Genomic DNA, 20,498 nt, shown 5'->3' with positions numbered 1-20,498 from the left:
CAAGTTGAAGAACTTCCTTATGTGTGTGGTGGTGTTTTTTTAAATAGAGAAAATAGGGACTTGTTATTTGTCATGGAGGTTATAAAGTAGCTGTCTTCTGTTTACTTGCTGATGTGAATTTGTGGAGAACTTCCAGGGAACAAAAGTATTGGCATTAAGAGGAGTATAATATAAAACTCCCTGAACCTGACTGAAAAGGAGACAAACTCATACCTCACAGAATCCCATCTCCACAATATAGAGAGAGGGTGGGATTTTCAAAAGTCCTTACGTGACCTAGGAGGACAAGTTGCTTGGAATGTCAATAGGACTTGTGTGCCTAAATCACATAGGCATTCTGAAAATGTCACCCTTAATTTTTAATTTCTTTCACTACTATATCCAAGGAAAGAAAAAAAGACAAAGGGGAGGGGAAAGGGAGAGGACCTGGTTATAGACCATTTTAATCAATTATTTTGCTTATAAATAAAGCTAATGGACCCAGTTGTGGCCTCAGATGCATGGTTATAACACCCATTAGACTTCAGTGAAGTTACTTCTGTTTGACACTGGTGTAACTGAGAGCAGAATTTGGCTCATTGACTTCTCTGGGAATTGTCCTGTGTATCTGAGATCATAATTGGGTTCGTCATGTGCAACTTTTTGTGTAATACAAGTTAAAAAAAACAGTAAAAAATTTAGCATGGCTTGTTTTATTTTGTTTCCTTTTGTGACTGCAATGATGGTGAAGGATGCTGAATTCACAGCTCTGGAGTTTGCAGCCCTTATATGTTCACAGAACAGGTAAAGCATAGGCAGTGCTGCAGTCCAAGCTTCTCCACCAATATGCCCCATTTCTGACCTGCAGGGAGCACCCTCTAAGGCTGAGAACTTAGGACAAGGATGGAAAAATTAACTGTCACTAGATGCTCTGCTGAGGTAGCTGACAAGGGTAACAGCTAACGCCAACTGTGGCGGTGTTGTTTGTGACTTGTCTATTCAGAACTGGACTGAGACCCCCAAGCCATTTCACTTAGTTCATCAAAGAGCTTTCAGCTAGTGACTGTCATAGTTCAAGGCAATTGCACCTCGTGGACCAGCAAGGACACCCACTCTAGGCTCCTGGCTCTTCAGCCGTCACCTCTCTGAGGTGGAGACTGGCATCTCTCTCTCTCCTGACCAGCATAGGCCCCTGTCTACACTGTGAGTTCCCCAGCAAGCAAGATGGCCTATACAGCCAGTATCTGCAGGGAAATTGCCCACTGTTGTAAGTTTCCACACAGCCCTTTCTAAGTAGCAGTTATTCTTAAGGTGAAAGCATGACAGAGACAACATATTAAAAAACAATGAAAGAACCTACACACATGCTAATCTTACCAGAGATCACCCCCAACTGCAACAAAATCTCTTGTGGGTGATCAAACCCCATCCAGGGGGTTTTCTGTGATTACAAGTTCATAACAGCTTTCCCTCAGAACAAGAACATAAGTTAGCCTTTCCTTTAAATAGCTTGGAACTTAGATATTCAGGGAGTGGGGATAGGTAGTCAGTCAGATACAATGGTTCTCTCCTCAGAGTGTAGCTTCGAAAGATTGCGTCCAGAAGTGAGAATTTGCATTTCCCTCCTGCCAGGTATTTCCTAGGAGACCCATTTAACTTTGTTTGTCCCGAATGTTCCTTCTTGACTGGCACATTGTTTAAAATAGTCTGTTGAAGCAAATAAAATTTCCCAGGGTTTGGATTGTCCATGTCTCTTCCCTAAAGAAGTTACATACAATCCCACAATAATACATAAACTTTGCATTTGTAATACAATTGACTGCAAAGCTATTTAAACTTAATTCAATAAGATCTCCCAAAGATATTGCAGGAAATTGCCATATCTGTCACAGTGATGATTTTCCATCACTGCCAGATTGGCACAGGTCTGAATTTATGTCCTGCAGGTGCAAGGTTCCATACCCCTCATCTCTGGGATTTTAAATGTGAACCAAACCACTTCTATGAAAATACAGTTTGAAATACCAGATTTCTCATTAACTTGTTAGTTAAAATAACCTTAATCATGAATTTCAGTAACATTCATTCATCCAAATCTTGGTTCAAGTTTTGACTTATTGTAAGGATGTATCATACAGAATTTCTCCACAAGTTTTCCTTTGATCCACGGGAAGAAAAGGAGGTATATTTTTAAATTCAAATGCACAATGCAGTCTATTTTAAACTTTTGAATCCATCAGAGGCAGAAAGCTTTTAGACTATAGGTACGGCTTTTAAAACCAACAATTCCAAGCCCCTAGCATCCTATTAAAAGCTACATAGAACTTCAGCAGGTAGGGATTTATAATTTCTGGCTGTTAACCACCTGCTAAGTAAACTCTGTATATACAAATGAGATAAAAAGAATGGAATGGTACAGCACAAAATTAGCTCATTTAAAATATTTGCACACATCCAGAACGTGCATACATTCAGAGTACAGCGCATGAGTAAAACAAGGACTCTACCAAATAGAACACATTCTGAGATCACATCAGTGGAACTTTGTAGTTACTCTAGCAAAGTTAATAGAGAGCAATTGGCATAATACTGGGGAAGAGGAATATCTAGCTCACTGTATTTTATTTATGTGCTAGTAAGCTGGTGAGCAGTAAATGGGATTCTCTGTTTGTCATTCTCTGACTATATTACTAGGCATCTTAAAAGTAGAGCTGGTTGAAAACAGGATAAAATTTTTGTGAACATTGTCACTAAAATGTCATCCTGCTTTTTGTGCAGGATGGTGGTGTTTGAGGTTTTTGGTTTTGTTTTGTTAAAATTAAACATTTCAACAACAAATGTTGAAATATTAAATTTAGGAATTTTTTGATGAGCTAGTCAAAAAACGAGACAAAATTTTCATGAACATTTTTACCCTTTTTGCGGTGAAATTTTAAATTTCAATGAAAAAAATTCATCAACATTCAAAATTTCGAAAACTACTTACACCTATGCCTTGGCACTGAACATGTTTAAGGGGTTTCTCTGGCCACTTGTTTTGGTGGGTGTTTTATGTTAAATTCGCTTGACTGCAGTACTCTTTTAGCACTTTTCTTTTTCAAGCGAGGAGGCTAAGGTTTTTCAAGAGAAGAGCTAACGTAAGCCCTCAAGAAAAAGCAAGGGTGCAAAATGCTATCACTGTCTTGTTCCAGATCCTCATGGACTTCACATCTTACCACAGACAGCAGATTGGGCTTCTTTGCCTCCCCAACAATATTTGTTGACCCTGGGTTTCAAAAACAAAGATGTAGGGAAATTCTTGGAAAAGATATCAAGTAAAAAGCTGCCATCCTTTTCAGGTATGCATTGCTGATTTGCCTAGTAGTTTGAATGCAATGTAGTTTGTCACCAGCAGGGGCAGAGGACTGGTTGGGGCACAGATCAAGGGACTATGCTAAAGTGCAGGCCACAGTGGGCATGTCTACGCCATTATGCAACCAGACAACCATTCACTTCATCCCCATCCCGAATACGTAGGTAACTTGTCACTCCTCCCCACTTTCCACCACGCCCAACTCTCCTCCTCCCCACCCTGTCTCTGTAGACATTTGTCACTGTGTTTGCCAAATGCCAGTGCAGGCAGATATTCACTTTAAATGATTCACTTGGCTGTAGCGAGGAAGGAGGTCTCGTAGTTATGGTGCTACCCTGGGACTTAGGAGATGTGAGTTCAATTCCCTCCTCCCCCAAACTTCCTTAGACAAGTTGCTTAATTTCTGTGTGCTGCAGTTCCCCATGTGTTATTAGCACTGCCCTACCTCACAGAGGTGTAGTGAGGATAAATATAATAAAGACTGTGGAGTGCTCAGATACTCTTAGAAAACTTTAGTTGTCCAAAAAGCACTTGTGTTACAGTAATCTTTGGAGACCAGTCATCTCATCTAGCTGTGCCTCATTTTCACCATATGGAATGTGAGGCTAAAAATCACTCACCTCACAGAGGTGTTGTGAGGCCTAATTAATTAATATTTCCAATGGAAAACACGGTAGGAGTGCAAAGTAGTATTAAATTTAATTATTTATTTGATTATGGTGGTACCTAGAGACTCCAGCCAAGAATGGGGCCCCCATCCTGGTAGACACTGTACAAACATAGAGTAAGAAACAGTCCCTGCCCCAAAGAGTTTAACAATATAATTAGATAAGACAGACAAAAGGGTGGGAGGAACAACGTGATGGTTGGCAAAGGTCACGTCAGTGCCATGATTTTTCGTGGTTGGTTGATTTATTTCTATCTTTTAATTTTTTTGGAAGGAAGGTTTTGTTGGAAGGGGATTAGCTAAACAGAAACAAAGGATGGTAGCGAGAACATTGAAGGGAGGGTATAGTGTATAGCAGGTGTGGCCAGACTGTGGCTTGTGAGTGCATGCAGCTCTTTTACAGTTAAAGTGCGGCTCGCGCTGATTCTCCACCTACCAGACTGGATGTGGGGGAGTTTCTGCCCTGCAGTGGGGTGGTGGGACTAGAGGCTTCTACCCTGCATGGTGGGGGGCCTAAGGGCTTTAGCCCTTCACCCCAGCGGGCGCCACCCCACGGGGTAGGTTGTGCATGTCTTGCAGCTCTCAAACTTCTTAGGATTATTGTATGCGGCTCAGCGGGTCAGTAAATTTGGCCACTCCAGGTGTCTAGGAATAGGGTAATTTTCCTTTAAATAGTTTGTAATCCCTGAGTGGTGCTCACATATTTTTAGAAGCACGAGAAACCAGCCAGAGCAGCAGTATGTATGTAGGTAGGCCTTGCATGTTTGTATTTATTGAGAAAATGCAGTTATTTGGGACCCAACCGTGCCCCAGTGGTTCTGTCATATTATTGTTGTGCAAAGATCAAAAGATTCAACAGTGGAGGGGAGTAAGGAAAAAGGAGGGAAGAAAGGGAGCATGAAAGGCAGGGGGAGTGAGGTTGAAGTATAGACACTGTAAAGGAAGGGGGTTGGATTGAACATCCAACCAGCACAGGGGAGAGAATGACCAGATTAAAAACTGGAATAAAATAAAGCAACCAGGCCCTGGCGACATCATCAGCTTCCAGAGGTCCCTCCTGCAGCTGACTTTCTCTGCTCCTGCCAGCTGAATGTCTGGGTGGCTTTTCCCAGCAATTTCTCACTTCCCCGAGCCCACATGGCTTGCTAAATCCTCTGTAGAATACCTTGTATGAAAGGTGCACTGGTATGATCAAAAACAATATCAAGGTTTACTATTTCATTTCTTAGAACACAGAGCTCCTTTTAGTCCTCTTACAAGAGAAGAATCAGTAAGACACTTGGAGACCGTAGGGAAAAAGATCTTGCCAATAATGGATTTTATCAGAGGCACCAAATTAACTGTGGGTATAGAATCTACTTTATAGAATGCAGTGAATGCAGTATTAGAGGTTTGTGTATATGTGATTATTAAGATGTGTTTTGTTGATGTCTTTTATTCTGTTGTTTCAGACAGATATTTAAGTGAATCTGTAATTTGATAAACAAGAAAATATTTTTAGTTAGTGGTTCTTTGATGTGTGGCAAACTATGCATGTATGTTTGCAAAGCACTCAGCTGACTTCAACAGGAGCCTGAGCCAGGACGTCTACACTGCAATTTTATAGCCCCGCAGCCCAAGTCCTGCAAGTCTGAGTCAGCTGATATGGGCCAGCCATGAGTGTTTTATTGTAGTGTCGACATACCCTTAGATTAAATTCCAGCCTAGCCTCTACATCGGGGTGGGCAAACTACAGCCCGCGGGCCGGCTCCGGCTCCTCAGGGCTTTGGATCCGGCCTGCGAGATTGCCTCCCGTGGCACCGTGGGCCCCGTGGCGCTCTCAGAAGCGGCCGGCACCACTTCCCTGCGGCCCCCGGGTGAGGGGGGCAGAGGGCTCCGTGTGTTGCCCTTGCCTCCAGGCACCGCCCCCCGCAGCTCCCATTGGCCGGGAATGGGGAACCGCGGCCAATGGGAGCTTCGGGGGAGGAACCTGGAGGCGCGGCAAGGGCAGCGCATGCGGAGCCCTCCACCCCCCCTCCTCCCCAGGGGCCATAGCGCTTCCTTGAGCGGTGCAGGGCCGGGGACAGGGCAGGCAGGCAGGCAGGGAGCCTGCCCTGGCCCCAGTGCGTGCCGCTGCCACCCCGGAGCCACTTTAGGTAAGCGGCGCCAGGCCGGAGCCCGAACCCCTCCTGCACTCCTCCCCCCAACTCCCTGCCTTAAGCCCCCTGCCTGCACCTCGCACCCCTCCTGCACCCCAGCTCCCTGCCCTGGGCCCCCTCATACACCCCGCACCCCTCAACCCCAACCCCCTGCCCTGAGCCCCCGCCTGCAGTCCGCATCCCCTCCTGCACCCCAACCCCCTGCCCTGAGCCCCCTCATACAGCCCGCACCCCTCCTATGCCCCTATCCCTTGACTGAGCCCTTTCCTGCACACTGCACCCTCTCCCACACCCCGCACTCCCTCCCACAACCCAACCCCCTGCCCCGGCCCTGCATACAATTTCCCTACCCAGATGTGGCCCTTGGCCCAAAAAGTTTGCCCACCCTTGCTCTACATAGTGAAGTATGTGAAATTACTTTCAAATCTGATACAGACATATTGTAGATATATTAGCATATTCCACACCATACTTTTTACTATAATGTACACAGCTTTTTATCACTTTGGCTTTTGATTAGCACAAAAGGTCAAAAATGAAATTTGCCTGTAGACTAGACTATTTTAAAGCAATTCTTAAATTGTTCTCCAGAATATAAGTGGAAGAAATCTCTCCTCAACAGACTGCAAATGCTAATGTTAACATTTTTCCCCTAGCAATAACAGTTTTCTAGTTATCTGTGTCGTGGAAAAATCAGAGGCATTTCCTCATCAGGTGTTTTAGCAAATGACAGAATTAATATTCTTACTCTCTGACAGTAGGTAGGAGGTTGACAAAAACTGCTACTTAGCAACCTCTATCAAGTGAAAAACATTAGCTAAAATCTTGGATAAACTATATCTTCTTCACTCTGATGGTAATAAGTAAACAGACAAGAAAGGGCTGATCTCACAAACTCAGTGGGAGGTGAAGTGCTCAGCACCTTGCAGAAATGGACCCTAATAAAACATTTGCTTATTAGCTCAGTATGAGGAAGGGGGAGGAGTCTCATGGCACAGATCCCAAAGGAAATGTATCTTTTTGTTTTCAGTGTTAGCATGCCTCTTTGAATTCATCTGTCCTTGACCATTCTCTGACTGACCCAAATCCCCTTCTAACTGGTGTGCAGGCTGATTTGAAATGGCACCACTTTGAGAAAGTACATTATGTGTTACTGATGTGCTTGTGCATCTTTAGCATAAAAAAATCCTGAAGTCTATTTAGACTCTCCAACTTTGATGTTTCCAAGGATGGAATCCTGGCCCCTTTGAAGTTAATGGCAAAATTCCTATTGACTTCAGTGGGAGCAGGATTTCACCCCAAGTTTTAGAACATAAAAATGGCCACACTGGGTCAGACCAATGGTCCATCTAGTCCAGTATCCTGTCTTCCAACAGTGGTCAATGCCAGATGCTTCCAAGGGAACAGAACAGGGCAATCAAGTGATCCATCCTCTGTTGTAGAGTCCCAGTTTCTGGCAGTCAGAGGCTTAGGACCCCCAAAGTATGGGGTTGCATCCCTGACCACCTTGGCTAATAGCTATTGATGGTCCTATCCTCCATTAATTTATCTAATTCTTTTTTCAACCCAGTTATACTTTTGCCCTTCACAGCATTCCCTGCTAATGAGTTCCACAGGTTGACTGTATATCATGTGAAGTACTTCCTTATGTTTGTTTTAAATGTGCTGCCTATTAATTTCATTGGATAACCCCTGGTTCCAATTCTAATATATCTTTTTTGAGATGGGGTGACAAGAACTGCATGCAGTATTAAAGGTCTGGGTGTGCCATGGATTTATGCAGTGGCATTATATTTGCTGTCTTATTATCTAGCCCTTTTGAAATGGTTCCTAATATTCTGTTAGCTTTTTTGACTGCCGCTGCACATTGAGGGGATGTTTTCAGAGAACTTTCTCTGAAGTATGTAATGTTACCACCTTTTCTCTAAGACCTTCATATAAAACCTTAAGGAAATATACCTGCGTCCAAAACGAGCCATTCTTTTTAGGTTACAAATCTTAGGAACTGTCCCAGAATAAATTGTCAATAGAGGAGGTTTTGGAACAAATTGATAAATCAAACAATAATAAGCCCCTAGGACCAGATGGTATTCACCCAAGAGTTCTGGTGGAACTCAAATATGAAATTGCAGAACTACTAACTGTGGGATGTAACCTATTGCTTAAATCAGCCTCTGTACCAGATGACTGGAGGATAGCTAATGTGAAGCCAATTTTTTAAAAAGGCTCCAGATGTGATCCTGGCAATTACAGGCCAGTAATCCTAACTTCAGTATCAGGCAAATGTGTTTCTCCATTTCTAGTCTATCCCGGAAATTAATTTGCAGAAACAAGGCTAGATGGTCTAAATAGAAAAGTTTCACGTTTGAGATCTTGGTATATGGGATGCAAGAGAAAAGATGCAATCAGCCAACGTAAGAGACAAGATCAGTGGAATATGTGGTAGGGTTATTTGAGCTTATGAACCAGAAGCTCAACTGGTGTGAATTGGCATAGCTCCATAGACTTCAATAGAAGAATGCCAATTTACAATAGCTATGGATCTAGCCCTTGCTGAGATTATTGTTCTTGCTGAGATGGATACCTGCTGAGGAACCACAAAATAGATGTGATGATCTCCTGCCCCTATTGAAATCAGGGGCAAAACTTCAATTCACTTCAGCAAGACCAGGATTTCACCCATGAAGTTTTGATGAGACCTCCCTGAATGCAACTTAACTTTACAAGAAGCAGAGTTTTAAGTGGACTGAGTAAAACGTATTCATATCGATTCTAAACCAGCAGCCACTTTACCAGGAGGTCATAAGTAGGGGCTTTGCTAGAGGAGAGAAAAACCTGACACAAAACTAATTATCATTGATTTAGAACCAGCAGCTGTCAATCTTGCACAAAAGTATAAAGATTCAGGCATACGTTATTGGTAGGGGGGTGGAGAAACTGTTTTTCTTCCCTTCAGTCTTCTTAGTGCAGAATGATCCTGACAACATAGCATCCCTGACCAAAAAATCAGATTACAAAGCAATCTAGACCTAATAGTACAGAGCAAGGTCTATTCTGCTAGCCCTGATTAAAGCTTCATTCAAGGCAATGCAAAAACTGGACACTTCAGTTTGCTTGAAACTATTCCAAGTTTTTCTTGAAGCCAGAATTTAATTTTCACCTGTTATTTATTTCTCAAAAGCTACATACAATGTAGTCCCAAGAAGAATATGCTTTGTAGACCACTCCACTTCAATTACTGATGTTAGTTGCAAAAGCTTCTTGTGCGTTAAAAGAAAACAAGGTCATTTATGGGGGGAAACAAAAACAAAAAAGCTATGCTTAAATTGAAAAGCCAGAGCTACCCAAAATGCAACCCAAAATTCTTCTGCAACCCAAAATTCTTCTCCTAGTCATTTTAATGATATTCCTTGGTGGAAACATCTTAATGCTAAAGCAGAACTAATTAAACAATAGCAGCTGTCCTAAATATAAATCAATTCCACCACTTCAGACGTGCAGCACAGTAACCTGGAGTTAATTATACAATTCATTCAAGCTTTGCTGTTCGTAAGTCATGGAGTTAATGATAAATATTCGCCGAACATACATTGTGCTCTCAGCTGTGATACTCTTACTTTCATTGAACAGTAGTACCTTGCTACCCACAGAGCCCTACTAAAATCACTGGGACTGTTTGCATAGTCAAGTAAGACTGAGAATGAATAAGGGTACCACACCCTAGTAGCAACTTCATCTGATGGTAAAAATTCTTTAAATCTAATCTTCCAGACATTTACACCAGGCTCACCTCTGTGGTATCTAAGTGTCTCCCATTTCCTGCTCCCATGGAAGTCTTTCTTGTTGAGCCAATGGGAGCAGAAGCAGATTTTTACTCTAGAGCCAGATTATGAACCCCTTGGTAAGCAGGTACTCAAACAAATAGTCCCATTGGGCCAGACTCTGCCATTCTTGTCTGTGTTGAATAGAACCTTGCTCCTGGAGTCATCCCATATGTATGGGACTGGGTGCTACATAACATGACCAAAGGGGGCCCTTAGGTATATACTCCCCTCAATGGGTTCCACAGCAAGACATACAGAAATAAAACACACTTAGGGAACAAATTGCTTTGCTGTCTGTTTTCAGTTCTGTAACAGTGTTTATTATAAGCAGATTCCAGGGTATGTTATCTGGAGAATCCTGAGGGCTTTGAAGAACTGTGATGACAGATTTCCAGATTGTTCCAACTCACTACTGGGCTTGTTCGCAAGGCACAGCATCATTCATATGCTAAGCTGATAAAATGGAGATACCATAAAAATGAAGGACAACAGCTGTGGGGGACTGGATTGCAGAAGTTTGCAAAATTGTGTTCCTCAAGGCTGGATGGCTAGACATGCCACTTGCATTTGATGTCAGAGTTCCAGCTTTAAATCTAAGCTGAACAACCACTTTGTTTCTCTTATTCTCTAGGACTCAGCAAGCAAACTTTAATAATTACTTCTTAAATAGAATCTAGAAAAACAAGAGGGGGAATACCATCTCTCTGATATATCTCAATGTCATGTGGGACCAATATGCAACCTGAAGTTCTTAAGGACACTTAAGGTTGCCCTGTATGCAGGGCCGGCTCCAGGCACCAGCTGAGCAAGCTGGTGCTTGGGGCGGCAGATTGTTCGAGGCGGCATTCTGCCCAATCCTAGGGCAGCACGGCCGCCTTTTTTTTTTTTTTTTTTTTTGTTCCGCTCCGGCCGCCCTGTAGGGGGCGGCAGCGTGGAGAACCAGAGCGCCCTGCAGGGCAGTCCTCTTCCTTCCCTCCCCGCCGACCGGAGCAGAGCCCTCGCAGCAGGCGGCAGGAGGCGGCGCAGCGGGAGGGGCCGCGTGGCAGCGCCCCTGCTGTACCCCTAGCCGCCCCCTTCTCTCTCTCTCCCGCCCACTCCCTCCCCCCCCCCCAGCTGGTCCCCCTGCACCCGCGCAGGTTTTTTTTTTTTTTTTGCTTTGCTGTTCTGGCCGCCCCGTTTTTTTTGTTTTGTTTTTGTTTTTGTTTTTGTTTTTGTTTTTGTTTTTGCTTGGGGCGGCCAAAAAGCCAGAGCCGGCCCCGCCTGTACGTTACAGGCTTTCCAGCTTCTTTTGCAATAAGACAACAGTCTTGCTTTGCTTTAGGTTTTGTGCTTCAGAGGCCCCTCTCACTGCCCAACTAATGGTGTCAAGCAAGCTCCACCTGGAGTAGGCTGGTTTGCTGTTGGGTTGGTCCTCTCCATTGGTGATGACCTTTCAAGGACTTACAGAGGGATCCCAGAGCTGGGGTTCGGGAACCACATCTTTAGATGTTCCTGTCCTTCCAGCGGATCCCCCAAGATTCCACTACTTTTTCTGTGGACAGGCAAACCCCACCTGTCTAAATTCAGGGGGAACTCTTGTGAGATTTCTCTTTTAGCTGTGGGTTTTCTCTGGGGAGGGGCAATCTGGCCCAGAGTAACTTTGGCCCTTGACTTCAATGAGACGATACATATGAGTGAGGGCTGCAGGACAAGGCCCAACAATTGTTAATTTTACTTTTCATTTATTCTGTGTGAGACCTGGATGATGTATGTCTGTGCGCATCTGGAAGGGAAAAGCGTTGTGATTTGTCTGCCAATTAATGTTTTAGTCCCTTATGGCATTCCTATCGAAGATGCATTTTCAACCCTTCTGATGAATTTGTTGGTTACATCACAGTCCTATTTCTTAGACATTAAACTCTTCCCTCTATTAAATAGGCCAATTCTTTTCCCCTAAAGCCTCCATTTAAGATTGCTATTTACTTAACCTTCACTGTACCTGTAGAGGCAGTTTCAGCTTCATCCATGGCCACTTTATTATATTTTTACTGCAGCTTAGTAGCCTCTTGAACTCCACTCTAGTTCATGTAATTCTCATCATGTGGTTCATATCCCTGTGAACTCTTTTTCGTGCCAGAAGTGGTTATTTACGCTCTCTTTCTTCATTTTTCATTGTCACTGAAACACAACCCCTGACAATGTTCAACCTGTTATAATTCCTTTAAAAATATCCTGCTGTCAGTTATTTATTTATTTACCTCTGGCCTACTGTAAACGTCAATAACATTGCTATGGCCATAAAGCACGAGCTGGCTCAGGCACCAAATCTGGGTTTTTAGCTCCATGATGTGTTCCCAAATCAAGATGACAAAGAGCGGTTTCCTTTCCTTTTCTTCCCCCCCTTTACTTTTATAAAAATTGGAGAAGCATGCTTCCCCCTTCCCCCGCCCCAAGACAGCATGATTCAGCCAGATGAAGAAGCATTTTTAACCTCTTCTTCAGTTGATGAGTCAATACACTAATTTCTTATCATTTATATGGGGGTGGGAGCTCAGGAGTCCAGGAAACAACGTTCTGCTGCAACTAAAAATGTGATTTGACTTGTTTTCAATTGTTACACGTTAATAAATTCCCTCTCAAGCTCTCATTAATTAATTGTTCTTCTTTATTTGAATGAATATATATCTGTATTGCTGCAATGACACAAACCTTTTCCGTGACTTTTCATTCTAATTATTCTAATTCATATCTTGGGGACATAGAAAGCCTGTAGAATAGGGCTTTTCTCACTACAAAAATGATGACGGGGCTGAGGGATGGAATCTCCTCTACCCCCCATAAGAATCTAATCTAAAGTTCATTGAAGCCAATGGGACTTAAGTACCTTCCTGAAGTTAAGCAGATGCTTAAGTGGTTTGCTGAATAGAGATGGACTTCAGTACATGCTTAAATGTTTTGCTAAGCTGTATCCTAAATGACCATACTATCTGTGCATGGGGAGGCGTAACAAACATGGCTTGCTACACCCCCTATACAGGGATTTGGTTCAGTGAGCCCACACAGTGGATGTACCCACTGGTGACTCTCTGTGACAGTCCTCCTATCTACCAGGGGCTGTGTTGACCTGCTGGGGTTACCTTCTTTGTGGTGCATAGAGGACAGCATCGTTTCTCTTGCATGGGAACTCCGGTGGTTTCTTCTGTAGCGCTGTAGTTTTATGAGTGGGAGTTAAGGAAATGACTTCCCTGGAGAGATGAAGGGATTATTTACTTGTACTTATATAACTGCCCATCTTTCTTTCATGGTTAGGCTTGAAGACCCTGATTTCTAACTGGGACTCCATTCCTTCCCCCATAACAGAGGTCAAAAATTATGGGCAAAATTAATTACATTCACAATTGCTCACTTTTAGGAACCTAGTTATTAGAACTGGTCAAAAACGGGGGGGGGGGGGGGACATTAAAAATGTCAAAGTTGTTTCCATTTCACAGATTTTGAAAGGGACCCTTTTTTATTTTTTTTTTCAAAAAAAAATTGTAAAATTTTGTAAGAACACTTTTATCAAAAACTGTATCGAAACCGTTATCAGGATTCTTATCGAAATCTTCCATTTACTGAAAATCCAAGTTTTTGATAACAATTGCAATAACCATTTGATGACTTTTTTTAATTAAAATGTCAATTAAAAATATCTCAAACTTTTGTGAAAAACCAAGAGTTAGAAGTCAAGATTTTTGCCAAAAAAACCTAATTTCATTCAAAAAATTTCAACCAGCCCATTAACTGATTGGACCCATAAATCACATAGCTAGGTATCTAGCTGGATGCAACCACACCTGAAGTTTTGCAACTACAGTATCTGTGATTGTGGGGGGAAAAGATCTGCCAAGACTATTAGAAGCTGTCTTGAAAATCTAGTCCAACATTTTGAATTTCAGGCTCTTAAATAAGTGGGCTGATTTTCAGAGATGCTGAGCGCATACAGCTCCCGCTGAACTTGTATTTCCTTCTAATCACTGATAGTTTGCTTTCGTAAAACCTGTTGAGGAGTTTTCAGTGAGAGAGCTGTGTACCCTTCAAAAAGAGGGTAATGAAGATATTAGCTCCCCTTTACAAACCCCTTGTCCCACCTTCCTCAAGAAAATACTTGAATATGCTCTACAGATCTGATTTTCAAACAAATATTAGGCACGTAGGGTGAAGTAGATTAGGTGCCATGGGAGTTAGGCACCAATGCACTTTTGAAAATCCCACTAGGCATCTATGTAGATCGTTAGGCACTTTTTAAAATCTAATTTAGGCCCTAATCCTGCAACCACTTGGGCATGTGCTTAAATATAAGCACATGACTAGGCTACTCATGTGCTGAAAGTTAGCCCTTGCCTAAGTGCCTACAGGATCAGACGCCGACTCTGCAGCTTTCTGGTGTTTAAGATCAGGTTTGAAAGCTGTGGATTTTCTTTGCCTGCGAACATGCAGTAGATTTATGCGTTACATGGTTTCCTCAACCTCGTCGCTGAAACATAAAAAGCACAAAAGCCAAACAATATTTTAACAAATAGGATTACGGAAAAGCCTTTTCTAAGTGATGACAATAAAAATTACGTTAATATCGGATATCTGCAGTCTCCCCCTTCCTATCTGTTTTAAGCTTTGTATTTATTTTTCTAGTACTACTAGAGAGATTGTGTAAAGGATGTCTTTTTTCTATATAAGATTTTAGAAAGCATTATCTTAAAGATGCTGTATGCCTCTTTGGTTACAGTATTGCCAGCGTGAATATATATGATGATAAACCCTGACATAAGTCTCAAGAGAGAAGTAGGTTTTCTGTGGCTCTCTTCTAACCCATTTGCTTTTGCTGAGAGGATAGGAGAGTTTCTCTGCATGTTCAGGTGTGATAGAGAAGTTGCAGTATGCCAGCCTCCTCAGTCGGTTGCAGCGAGTCAAGGAACAGTCTCAAGTGATTAATCAAGCGATGGCTCAGCTAGCAACCATTCCCTATCTACAGGACATCAGTCAGCAGGATGCTGAATTGGTAAGTATTTATTTTTAATCCTTGTTTTGGCTTTTGTAGGCAGTGCGCCAAGAGGGGAAAAAAACATTGCAATGCTATTTGTAGTGGAAGTCCATTTTTAATGTGCAGAGAACTTGGAATAGTTTTGAAATCCTCACTGCAGCATTTTGTCAGAGGAGGGGCTAAGCACCTGGAAGAATCACTTCTATGCAACCCGTCTGAATCATTTACACTTGCATTTTTAAAATGTGTTCCCTTCCTCTCACCCTCAGAAAATAATCCTAGAAAACGATTGCAGTTATTTAGATCGTGATGCATTTAAAACATCTAACACTGTAGCTGGATGAAACAAAAGAGGCAGAATGGTCTAGTGGTTAGAGCACCAGGGTGGGACTCAGAAGTTTTCTATTCCCGGCTCTGTCACAGAATTGCTGTGTGACTTTGTGCAAATCACTTTGCCCTTCTGAGCTTCAGTTTCTTTGTGTGCAAAATGAGGATATTAACACTCATAGGGGTGTTGTGAAGCTGAATTCATTAATGTTTTTAACCGACTTCGATATCCACAAATGGAAAGTGTTATAGAAGTGCAAGCGTTGTCAATATTGTATAGGATAAAGGTTGTTTTATTAAACCACCTGCATGTTTTAAACATTTAATTCCTCTTATTCTGGCAAAACAAATCTCTCATGATTTGACTGAATGAGGATTACATGATCCTCACTCCCTCCATTTATTTTTTATCAGACTTTGATTATCCAAATCCTGGTTTACCGAAGCTCTTGGATTTCCTAAAGCCAATCCCCAAGGTTTGACTGCAGTCCTGCAAAGCTCCTAAGCTCTGCAGTATTGAAGCTTCTCAGAGTAGCTTGCCGTAGAGAAGCTGACCAAATGCCTATGGCTGAGGGAAGTAGTCACCAGATTTTGAAGTCTGTGCTCAAGATAAGGGGAAACCACATTACAGAGCAAATGGTTTATTAAAAGTCACCATCCTTTTGGCCAGGGTTTTCTGGTATTAGAACCCTATGTCCCCATGTTTTAAGGCTGACTAGAGGAATATCTTGAGTTACTGATACATTTATCAGCACAGACTTTCTCCAGAGTACTATATTTTTATTATATCACAGCTAAGAAACATAGTATTAAAATGTTGCCTAAATCTACTTACAACAGCTTTTCTCCAGCTGTGAGCTTGACCTTCCTGGGAACCTTTTTTGAAGCTAGGTTCCAGGAAACCTCAGGAAAACAAGGACAGGGAAAAACTATTCTTTTCTTTTTTGCATAGGACTTTGCAGAACCAGAGCCCATTACTGAATATTCAATCATGAATATTAAACATTCAGTAGGAAATTCCTTGTTTGCCAAGCTCGAAGTACAGATGATTTAAAAGGAGAGAAAAATTAACAAGCTGTCCTGTCCATAGTATTAAAATGTACTTATGATTTTCTTCATTTCCCAGTGGTTCTTTGCCCTCTCATCTTCTCCAGGACTCTGTCTGACTGCATTTTGTAAACTGTTTACATTAAAGGACACTCAAATTCCTTAGGGCTTGAATGTTATAGCAAAGTTTGGGTATCTCTCAGTTAGGGCACAATTCTGCAGTTACTCCTGCCCAGTGTCCCAGTTATTTCAATGGGAAGCTACCTGGGAGACATCCAGGAGTAACTGTTTGTAGGATTGGGCTCTCAGAGCCTGATACAGTATCCATTCAAATTAATAGAAAAATTCCCACCGATTTCATGGGCACTGGATGGCATCCTTAATGAGTGTGCACTCTGTGGTGGTTTTGGTTAGTCCTTAATTCCCTTTTATAGCTGTCTGACTAGATTTTTGATATCTTTCCATCAAGAATATAATAGGCCAAATCCTGTTCTCATTTGCACCTATGTAAGTCAGTGGAGATATTCTAGATTTACACTGGTGCCATTGAAATTATACTTTAGCCCATTTAAGGCTAGTTTCAGATTTACTGGTAGGAAAATGCTAAATCTGCCATAGGTTTGTTATTATGTACAGTATAAGCAGTATAAAGGGAAAAAAACCAGCAGTGTGCCATTTCCACTGATACAGTGAAGGGCTCGGAGGCATTTCAGATACAAACTCCTTTCTGTAATTACTAAACCATATAAATTCACAGAGTCCTAAAATATGGCAGAGAGAACCTCAGCTCAGGATTTTTTAAATTATTGTTAATTCATAAAATCTGTGGGGGAAGGGGAGACTTCCGTTAATTTGAGCTGTCAATGCAAACAACAATCAATAAAGACCTTCCAGAGGTTTTGTGGTTTCACATTTGCATTCCCATCAGTCAAAGACCAAAGCTGTCTGAAAAATGGAACTCCATTCTCATGAAAATCTTTGCTTTTTTGAAAAACTGTCCATTTTAAATGGGATAAAATATCAAAAATATGAAATTTTTCATGAGAAGGAATTTCCAGAAAACTTTTGTTTCTGGAGAACCAAAACAGAATTTTTCAGCTTGCTGGCTGCCTTCCTGGCTAATGTGAGGTTTCTTGCACCTTCCTCTGAAGCATCTGGTGCTGGCCACTGCTGGAGACAGAAAACAGGACTAGATGAAGTATGGGTCTGATCCAGTCTGGCAATTCCTATATTATAATCTTATTTAAATGCAGTTGAAAATGTATTTTTGAAAACGTTTGAGAGGAGGACCCCAAAAGAGGCAATGCCATAACCACACTGAATTTTGGGCCTAGCCTCTAGCACTGAATACTGGTTATCAAGCATTTATCAATACATACTTTTTATGGTTTATAGTAGAAATAGTCTGCCTTGTTCTTTATGCTCTGTTATGCTGAATGATGGGAAGGCTCTGTCAAAGAAAAGGATAGTAAAAAAGGTAAATGAGCTACATGCTTTGAGATACAATAAAAACATCTCAGCTTTAGAATTGTCCTCTAGTGACGTTTTACGTGCTGTCTTAAATTATGATACATTAGCCTTGGAAGAAAACACACACACAAATTCTTGTAATACATAGAATATCTTGGAGAATTAAATAATAAAATATGGAACCTTTATTCTTTACAACTCAAAAGTGGCTTTAAAAAATATAAACATTTACTACATTAAAACCAATAGGTGTAAGTACAAATTTTCCAGCGGAATTTTCCCCATTGTTAAGTATTTTATATCCACAATAATACAGAGTAATGGCTGAAGCGAAGATGAGGTGGTGATGCTCATTGTGTGAAAGATGAGTAATAAAATCATCAGTGTACAAATGAATTTTTAATTGGGTTTTAATCTGTGTATTTAGGGAAGTTATTTCTGTGTGAATTCCACACTGATAATTTTTATCTTGGTGCCACAGCTGCAGTTGCTAATGGCAGATGCCATGGACACCCTTGAAGGAAGAAGTGATAAAGAACGTGTGTGGAATAAAATTCAGAAGGTAAAATTTGCTGCTGAAGACAGCAGAATGCTCTGCTTCTCAGGGAGTGAATGTCCATCTTGGGGCACATATGTTCCGATGGTGAAAATGAAAGTTGGTGCTATTGTGGGCCCAACCTTTTGTCTTGGCACTTGTTAGTGCACGGACATTTAGCCCCAAATAAGTGTTTGTTTTTGCCTTAATACTCTCATATGTTCAGCCTTTGACAGCGTTAACAGTTTCACATGGTCATCATCTGGGGAAACAGTTTGAATCACTTTGTTTTGATGATTATTATACTTACCTTCATTCTCCCCCTTTTTGGGATATTGTTTTAACTGTTTTTCATTTCGGGTAAAATTCAGCCCAGATCAGAGAACACACACAAGACTCTGTGAGCTATTTACACCTCACTTAAACCCCACTGAAAAGCTTAAGTGAGGCTTAGGTGGTGTGAGGCTTACACGGTGTGTAGTGCCTTTCTTGGGACTTCTGCATTTGGTCAATATCACCCTTAAGGGACTTAAGAAGGGTTAAATGGTACCTAGGGTCTTGTGCTGACTGTCAGCACTGGGATGAATTTGACCCTATATAATAAATAATGGCCTGCCTGTGAAGAAATAAGGATATCTTTTATTGACACAAAGCCTTTCACCCCAAAGCACTTTACAATTGTACACATACAGCACTGGTTAAATACAGCCACTGCTGAGAAAGGGGATGACAGCACAGGCAAGGGGAAATTTTGCTCGAGGTTCAAAGCATTGCTCTGTTACAGATTGTCATGGGATCTTCAGTGTCCCAGCCGGACAGATGGGACTTCAGTTTTAAAGAGCACATCTAAATACCCATGCATAGCAAATTGCATCTCTCTTGGAAAAATGAAGGGCAGATGACTTGAATTTGAATACTGCCAGGACCTGAATTTGTGGTTCCAGGGAGTTGAGAAACTAAATTCTGGTCTCAGTCACATCAGTGCAAACTCTAACCCTAAATCCATTGACTCAATGTAACTTAGTAGTGTGTACTCCAGAGTTACACAGGTGTAACTGAGACAAGAACATGTCCCTAGTTATTTCAGAATTCTAACATGCTTCTACATCTGTGCAAAGAATGCAGAGGAATTCGGGCATTGATAGTTCCATGTTCTCTCAACCCAGCAGAGCTATAGTGGTTTGTGATATCACCAGAATCCCCCAATAGCCACCATTCCATGCCATTAAATACAGTTTGTTTATTTCCTTATATTCCAGTGATCTGAGTCTGCTTTTGAAATTTCAAAATTTTTAACAAACAAAAATATTTCTAACTTAAAGCAAATACAACAGATGTTTGAAACTGTTCAAATAAATGCTGCCAGAGCAATGTAGAGGGATTTAGTCACTTTCAGAATCAGTGATTACAACTGAAGCCAACTGGGTTAAAATTCCCAGAATATGTTGTGTCTGAATGCAGTTTTAACAAGAAATAATTCATTGTCTAGATGTCAGATCAGTGGCTCATGATGACTTTTTCAAAGTACAGAATTGTTTGCAAAAGGCGATCATTGGGGTTTTTTTCAAATGTTTTTCAAAAATACCTAGAGTAATAAAGAGATGTCTTTTTGTCATATTTTATTAGAAACATGAAGAGATTAAATAAATGCTATAATATTCACAAAATTTCAGCTCTGCAATTGGTATATCTTAAGATTATCTCACATCTGCCCACAGATCCCATGAGATGATATTTTTAATGCTTATACTAATGTTTCCTTTCATAAATAATAACTAAACATTGATATAAAAAATTTTTAAAAATACAAACCGCTACTTGAATGTCCACAAAGATCTGACTGCCTTATGCCTCATTTACAATTACCCCTCCCCCTTAGTTAAAAGGGCCAATATCTAGCCTCAGATACAACTTCCATGGATAGCATTGGGAAAGGTGTGCTCATATCTGCTAGCAGAATTTAGTGCTTTGAGATTATCTCTTTGTATAATTAGGTGTCTCCGAAAGAGTTCCAATTTGAGCCACAGGACTGTGGAATTGTTCTGACTTAGGTATACAGTACTCCAAATCTGTATTAAATAAATATTACATTTGTATCATCAAGCACTCAAAGGTAGGAAATACCAAAATTAAGGTTGATTGGGCATCTTTATTATTGGT

General features: G+C 41.3%; 1 protein-coding gene across 1 annotated transcript in view; it reads left to right on the top strand.

Moving 5' to 3' along the window:
* The window catches only part of SPATA16 (spermatogenesis associated 16), a 122,881-nt gene that overhangs the window by 75,168 nt on the left and 27,215 nt on the right, over positions 1 to 20,498 (top strand). The window contains exons 6-9 of the mRNA XM_065411238.1: positions 3,171 to 3,317; positions 5,228 to 5,340; positions 14,813 to 14,977; positions 18,285 to 18,365. Coding sequence (XP_065267310.1) covers positions 3,171 to 3,317; positions 5,228 to 5,340; positions 14,813 to 14,977; positions 18,285 to 18,365 — 506 coding nt within the window. The remainder of the gene's footprint in view (positions 1 to 3,170; positions 3,318 to 5,227; positions 5,341 to 14,812; positions 14,978 to 18,284; positions 18,366 to 20,498) is intronic.

This window comes from Emys orbicularis, chromosome 9 (genome assembly GCF_028017835.1).
Source record: "Emys orbicularis isolate rEmyOrb1 chromosome 9, rEmyOrb1.hap1, whole genome shotgun sequence".
Classification (NCBI taxonomy): domain Eukaryota; kingdom Metazoa; phylum Chordata; order Testudines; family Emydidae; genus Emys; species Emys orbicularis.
Note: the sequence above shows the minus strand (reverse complement) of the source record. Positions and strands in the feature narration are given on the sequence as shown.